Source organism: Clupea harengus, chromosome 9 (genome assembly GCF_900700415.2).
Source record: "Clupea harengus chromosome 9, Ch_v2.0.2, whole genome shotgun sequence".
Taxonomy (NCBI): Eukaryota; Metazoa; Chordata; class Actinopteri; order Clupeiformes; family Clupeidae; genus Clupea; species Clupea harengus.
Window position 1 is genome coordinate 14,154,121 of NC_045160.1, and position 7,135 is coordinate 14,161,255.

The following is a 7,135-nucleotide window of genomic DNA, read 5'->3' on the forward strand; positions in this document are numbered from 1 at the left end:
CACAAGTATACAAATGCTAGCCCCCCCCCCCAAAAAGAAAAGAAAAATAGAGAGAGGGAGAGAGCGATGGGGGAGGGTACCCTTCTTGTCTCCCTTTTGAGTAGTGCATTCAGTCGTTTGGCAGTCGTCACCAAAATCCGTCTAACTTTGACGAAAATTCCTCGTCTCAGCACCCCTGATTTTGTGCCACTGCTGCACTCCTACCTGCGTGCCACCCGGGTGCAACAGCAGCCTTCTCTCTGGCTGGCGTCTGTCCTCAGGAGCTGGGATAAAAACACACAGCCCCAAAGGCTCTTGCAGCAGCATATTTATGTGCTTGCAAAGCAGAAAAAAAGGGAGGGGAAAGATTTTAAAATGAACGATAATTCAGGCCTGATTGTTACATGCCAAATGACAAAATTCACTTTCTTCTTTTTCAAACCAAAGCTGCTGTAGAGGGACTTCGTCTCTGGCAGAGCTCCTCTTCCTCCAGATTTATTTAGGCCTCAGACATGTTATGATACAAAAACACATGAGCCGTGTCGTTTTGTTTTATGACAGCGCTGCAAGAGCCTGTCCAAGCTCAACATTTTTCTTTGTTGTTGATGGTAAATGTGTCATAAATCCACATTAACGGGGTTTCCGGGAACGTGAGTGTCTTTTCCAGAGGGGGGCAGTGTTGATTCACGTTTTCTGGGCCCTGCTCATGGCCTGTCGCTGGCAGTTAGTTGAGATTGGTTAATGTGACGACACCGGATCCCTGTGAAAACACGTAAAACGCCACCGAGGAATTCAATAAACCTGTAACCAGAGACGTGAGACGCTGCTCCAATCTGGACCATAATTACAGATCACATCTTCAGTTTCCCTGTCCCTGTTCAGAGATCAGAGAAAGCCAGACGGAATGCCAGACAAATCTAACACCGAAGAGGTTTCTGTCACTTTCTCCTTGAAAACACAGTCGTCCGCCACTGATTATATCATATGCAAGTTGGAAAGAAACATTGAGAAAATATTCAGAAAAAACAAACAACAGCACAGCTTACTTTCATCACTTCTAGTCTCTGTAATGGGGAGCCATGGACTTTAGTGGAGGTCCCGGTGGGTCAACCAGTCAACCGTAGTTGCCCAGAGTGTCCCCCCAGTGACCCTAATTAGGGTCATCGGGTCAGCTCCACATACTGGAACATAAGTAAAATCATATTTAGCTCCATGGAAGTTGCAGTAATTTCCGTATGGGAGAAGGGGATCAGTGTGATGCTTGGAGGCACGATGGCGTGATTATAAGAGCGAGCATGAGAGCACGGTATGTCATATAGAATGCATGGGAAAAATGCTCCTGTTCAAATAGCTTGTGGCTTTCCGGGTGCGCAGGGACTTGTTTAAATCCCCTGTTTTGCCTCTCGACAAGGATTCTGCAAATGAGTGAGTTGTGCTTGTTGTAGCGGTGATAAGATTTACACGACAGTAACCAACATTTATTTGTGTGTGTTGATTGCGAATGATCTGCAGATGGTTGAACATGATTGACTGCTACTGGTGGTGCTGGAGACCACAGTCAATCAGCACGCGGGTGTGAAGCAAGAGAGACAAACGCCTCGCGTCTCTCGCATCGCCAGTGACTGTACGCACTGGCCCGGGTGTTGCAACCTGCTCTCGACAACTGTAATTTTATTGAAACCATCTTGCGGGCTCCCCCCTCTTCTGCCTGAGACATGCGCGTCTGCCAGCAGAAAACCGCACTGCTTGGCCAGATATCCTGCTCAGGTTCTGTGGGGACGGCGCAAAGACAGACAGACAGGCAGACAAGCAGACAGGCAGGCAGATGGACAGTTTTTAGGGTTGTCTGCTGGCAGTTATCTTTGGCACTGAGGTCCCTGAGGCCTACATTTAATAGGCAAATAGGTTGATTTATGGATGATAAACTGAATTCAAGAATACCTGAAAAGCAGTCCTTCGGCTCTGTGAAGTGATTTGAGACAATGTATATTGTTAGTGGTGTTATAAATCAATACTATTGAATTGAAATATATAACCAAATATATGCATTTGTTTGTCATCCGCAGACCCGTCTTATGATGCTGTGCGGCGGTCAGGCTGGTCGAACAACATGCACAGCAGCAAAGGTGAGTGAAGACTCGAGCCGTCAGTCCTGCCTGCCTGCGGTTAATAAGTCAACACACCACTGTTTATGTGTGGAGTAACAGAATAATATTAATGTGTATTGCAGATATATTCAGCTTATTCGTGTTTAAGGACAGAAGTTCTCTCTCCCTTTATTCTGTACGTTTCGGCCCGCATTCTTGTGAAACCAATACACAGGTAGAGAAAGGACACGGCCAAAGCCAAAGCCCAGGCTCCAGGGCAGGTGTCCAACGGTAGAGAACTCAGAGAAGGGACACAGAGAGCTTTAGAGCCCCATTAAACACTTAGTGGCGCGACCAGCTACTGCAGCTGTTTTCTTTGGACTGGGCCCGGCGTGTTGGGGGGAAAGTGTACTTGATGTCTGCCTGCCTGCCTGCCTGCCTGCCTGCCTGCCTGCCTGCTTGCCTGCCTGGACTGGCCTGGCCTACTTTACTTTTTTTCCTCTCTCACTAAATGTTCCCTTCGTTTTTCCCTCGCTCTTTTTCACTTGTCTCAGGCTCTCCAGCTGTGGTCACACAGAATGTGTCCAAGACCACGGAGCAACCACGGCCTCAGCCTGGTAAGCAAGAGCTCCTCAGCCCGTCGTGAAACACGCAAACAAGCAAACAAACCAACAAACCAACACCACAGCTCTGACCCTCTCCCATCCATATACCATCCTTCATTTTTTGCATTCAGACATTGCTAAAGTTAAATTAAAAACACAAAAAAATCCAACTTTTACTTGTACTGGACCATGCATGCATATTTGACTTATTCGAAGGACGTTAGCTTATTTACTGTGTCGTATCTTTAGAGTGTGTTTGTTGCCCATGCTAAGTATCATGTGCTGTGTGCTGTGTTATCATTACTGTGCCCCAGCCTTTGTAACTCAGAGCAGCTGTTAACAACCTTGCTCAGATCTTGTGAGCAACTCAGGTGAAAAGTTGAATTCAGTCCAGCCCTTTTAGTCACTAATTCAGTAATTGTCTCTGCCCTTTTTTACAGATCCATACCAGATCCTGGGGCCGACAAGTAGTCGACTAGCCAACCCAGGTAATGAACAAATTCAGTGTTCTTTCAAGGGCCCGGCAGGCTCCTGGGTTTTGAACCAGCGCCATAAAGCACTTAGCATAAAAATGACTCTGAGTAAAATGCAGCAGGTTCTAATAAAAGCATCTAATGTACGTGCAAATGAAAACCTGGCTGGGAGTCAGGTCTCACCGCAGTGATTGTATTCCATCCTGAGGGGATTAATCATCCATATGTTTAAATGAGATTTTAATTGCCTCGTTGTTTATGTGTGGGGCGAATGCCTCTGATTAAGATGCCTTTTTTATTCACCTCACCACCAACCCCCCACCCCCACCCCCAGGCTCCGGACAGATCCAGCTGTGGCAGTTCCTGCTAGAGCTTCTGTCGGACAGCGCCAATGCCGGCTGCATCACCTGGGAGGGCACCAACGGCGAGTTCAAGATGACGGACCCAGACGAGGTTGCCCGGCGCTGGGGCGAGCGCAAGAGCAAGCCCAACATGAACTACGACAAGCTGAGCCGCGCGCTGCGCTACTACTACGACAAGAACATCATGACCAAGGTGCACGGCAAGCGTTACGCCTACAAGTTCGACTTCCACGGCATTGCCCAGGCACTGCAGCCCCACCCCACTGAGTCCACCATGTACAAGTATCCGTCCGACCTGGCCTACGTGCCCTCCTACCACAGCCACCAGCAGAAGGTCAACTTCGTGTCGCCGCACCCACAGTCCATGCCCGTCACCTCCTCCAACTTCTTCGGACCCACTGCCCCCTACTGGAGCTCCCCCACCGGGGGCATCTACCCCAGTCCCAGCGTCCCGCGCCACCCAAACTCCCACGTGCCCTCGCACCTGGGGAGTTACTACTAAGGCCTTTTCATTTCACTCAAGCCTATAGGAGTGGCCTGCCTGCACTTGCAAGGAAAACCAAAATGAGGGAAAAAAAGGAGAGGCAATGGAAAGGAAGTGCGATTCCCTCGTTCTCTTTAAGCTTCTCGATCTGAACTTACCAAAACGATGGAAGGATATTAACTAAATGAAGAAAAAAAAACTGGATTTGTCAATCCACTTAGAATGGAGTACTACTTATTCACAAGACAAAGGACTGTTTCATTCTTCTGTTTTTGTTTTATAATGGTGTGTGTCTGTGTTTATAGATGTTTTTTGGGCTCTCCTTTCCCCACAAAGCTGCACCGCTAACCTGAGAGCCCCGTCCCCAAAGAAACACGCATAGAGATGCTCGAGACCTTGGAAGGACCCAATAAGAACACTATGATCACCTCTGAGGGTGATGCCACACCCAATATGGACTCTGGGTCCGTGGGTCTCAATCTCAATCTCCTCCCAAAGTTATTCACAGGTGCCTCCTTCAAATTTATCCTCTCTGGATCTTGTGATGTCTGACTCCCCCCTCACGTCTGTCTACGTCTTTCGTGTTTGTCAAAATCCCGTTGATCTGCGGGGGACTGACTGCCTTATAGAAGGGAATGTCTCAATGCTGACCAAAATCTGGCAACTGGAACGTAGTGTTCACACTTCACTTTTCCTCCTAACTGGAACAAAGAAAGGTGAAAAACAGAGTCTGGAGAACCTAACAGAACATGCTCAGAGGGTCCTGTGGCCAGAGTCTGAAGAGCCTAACAGAACATGCTCAGAGGGTCCTCTGGCCAGAGTCATTGTTTCTCCCCAGCCAAAGCACATATAAAATAGGTAAGCTTTATGAGAGTATCCATGTGAAAGCTCTGTGGTCCCAATTTTGACACTTCTCTTTTATTTTGCTTTAATGGAATTTCATCTCACAGTGGTCTATCTTTACTCCTTTAGGCATATATATATATATATATATATATATATATATATATATATGTGTGTGTGTGTGTGTGTGCGTTGAGTTCTAGCTTGTGAATATCCTAGGTCTTCCTCTTAACCAATCTCAGAAAAAGTGACTTCACAGAAACTGCCTGCAGTCATTAATGTAAAACTGAACATACATTCTTTCACACTCCAACACAATGCATTAATGCAAGAAATGTAGATTATTGCACAGCTGAATGTCAACATTGTGCTAAGTACCTCTTAGGAAAAAAGAAGAGATAAATTTTAAACAAGTGAACAAAAAAAATAACAGTTTAATGACATAAAAGGTTGAAACCGGAGAAATCCTCAGATTCGCGAACGCTGTGCGTTTGTCAGACCTATTTGCTATTATTTTTTAATCAACGGTCAACTAGGCATTAAAAGCATCTTACTGTATAAATTATGCAGATTTATTTTCATATGTGACAGTATTGAAAGACCAATAAGATTAATACGAGTTGACCTCGGTCAAATGCAGACTTTTTTAAAGCCGTTAATGAAGGTAATTTGTACAACAGTAAAGTGTTTTGTATCTGTACATTTGGGCAATAACTTTATGAATGTTTCGTTTTGTACTCTGAATACATTTTCTCATGGCCTCACTGTCTTGCCACAGCAACGAGTTTTTTTAAAACAAAGGATTTTTTTAAACGACTTTATTATCATATAAACCCACAACCACCTGTTTAAACTCCAAATGTCATGAATGAGTTTTCAGTTTTGACACACCAAGATGGTTGTCTTTTTGTACTGTTTTAGCAAAAAATAAATAAAAATCCCATTACTTAAAATTGTTCAAGCAAAGCCAAACATGGCATTGGCAGCTTTTGCTCGAACCTCTGCATTGGCAGGAAGTTATATGCAAAGTTGAAAGGTCATTATGCTGAGGTCAAGTAGTCAGCTTGATTCAGATGAAACCTGTTATGTGTAGCATAAACATTCCAAGCAGTAATCTAAAACATCCCCTTCCTCACCTCTAAGAAGCATTACAATCAAATTAGGGGAAATGTGCTACTTTATATATGCAATGTATTTTGGATATTGAATATATGAATCTATATATAATTTTGCAATTAATCATTTTGTTATTATTGTCATTCCTGCAATGTATTAAGTATTATGTTTTGTAAAAGGGTTGTATAGGAAAATGTGACAAAATAAATGTTTTTACTTCAAAACAGCATTTTTGTGTGGTATTTCTCTACTGACTGTTTGAGGAAAACATGCTAGAGACACGTACCTAGAGTCGTACAGCCTTACTGGAAGTTGGGGGGGGGGGGGGGGGGTGTGGAAGGAAACATGCATTGTACTGGGAACACAGGTGTTGGTTAACAAAGATGTTATCAGACACGTAGCTCTCAAAGAAATACACGTCAGTGCAGTGTTGCATGGGGTAGATTAGTTGCTTTTCTGCTTTTTGCTTGACCTTTCACACTTTCTTGTTCCAACCTTTTCCTTCCTGCTTTCCTCTGGGAATTATGTCACTGTGTGCCTTTGTGAGTAGTTTGTCTGTGTGTGTGTGTGTGTGTGTGTGTGTGTGTGTGTGTGTGTGCGCGTGTGTGTGTGTGTGTGTGTGTCTGTGTGGCTAAGAGAGAGGTGTGGGGAAGGGTGAGAGTGTGAGAGAGAGATGTCTGTTAGAAAGAATGAAGCTGAATCACTTTGTGTCTTGTAAACTGAGTCAGAGACCAGTGGCTTCAAACAAAAGCATTGCACCAGTCGCCTTCCTCACTCACTTACATGGTGAACTGAGTGTCCACCCTTTCCAATCAGACGTGCTATTTATGTTGCTTCTGGGATGGACAAAGACACAATATTTATCTTTTGTAAACACAAGGGTATTGTTTGTGCACTGGCTGAGTAGAATCCGCTCAGAGATCCCACAATCCGAGCCCATGCTAAATGGCATGCCAATGACTGTTTATGTTTTACTGGCAGCCATCAAGTTCATTTATGAAAATGGACCACATGGGCCATACTAAATGCAAGTGACTTTATTCAATATCAAATCATTTAGGACAAGAATCAGGAATGACAGGCTTTTAACTTTAACTATGAAGGTTAATTTAATTTTGAAGGCACACTTTTGCCCATTTTGCTGCTTTGCACATTTTTACCTCCGCCAAGGAGGTGATGTTTTCAG

General features: G+C 44.6%; 1 protein-coding gene across 7 annotated transcripts in view; it reads left to right on the plus strand.

Annotated features, from left to right (window-relative positions):
* fli1 (Fli-1 proto-oncogene, ETS transcription factor) overlaps positions 1-6,173 on the plus strand; it is a 29,869-nt gene extending 23,696 nt beyond the window's left edge. For all 7 annotated transcript variants that reach the window (XM_031573585.2, XM_031573586.2, XM_031573589.2 and 4 more), the window contains 4 exons: positions 2,046-2,105; positions 2,621-2,683; positions 3,112-3,159; positions 3,479-6,173. In XM_031573585.2, coding sequence (XP_031429445.1) covers positions 2,046-2,105; positions 2,621-2,683; positions 3,112-3,159; positions 3,479-4,008 — 701 coding nt within the window. In that variant the 3' untranslated portion in view covers positions 4,009-6,173. The remainder of the gene's footprint in view (positions 1-2,045; positions 2,106-2,620; positions 2,684-3,111; positions 3,160-3,478) is intronic.
* Positions 6,174-7,135: the final 962 nt, after the last annotated feature.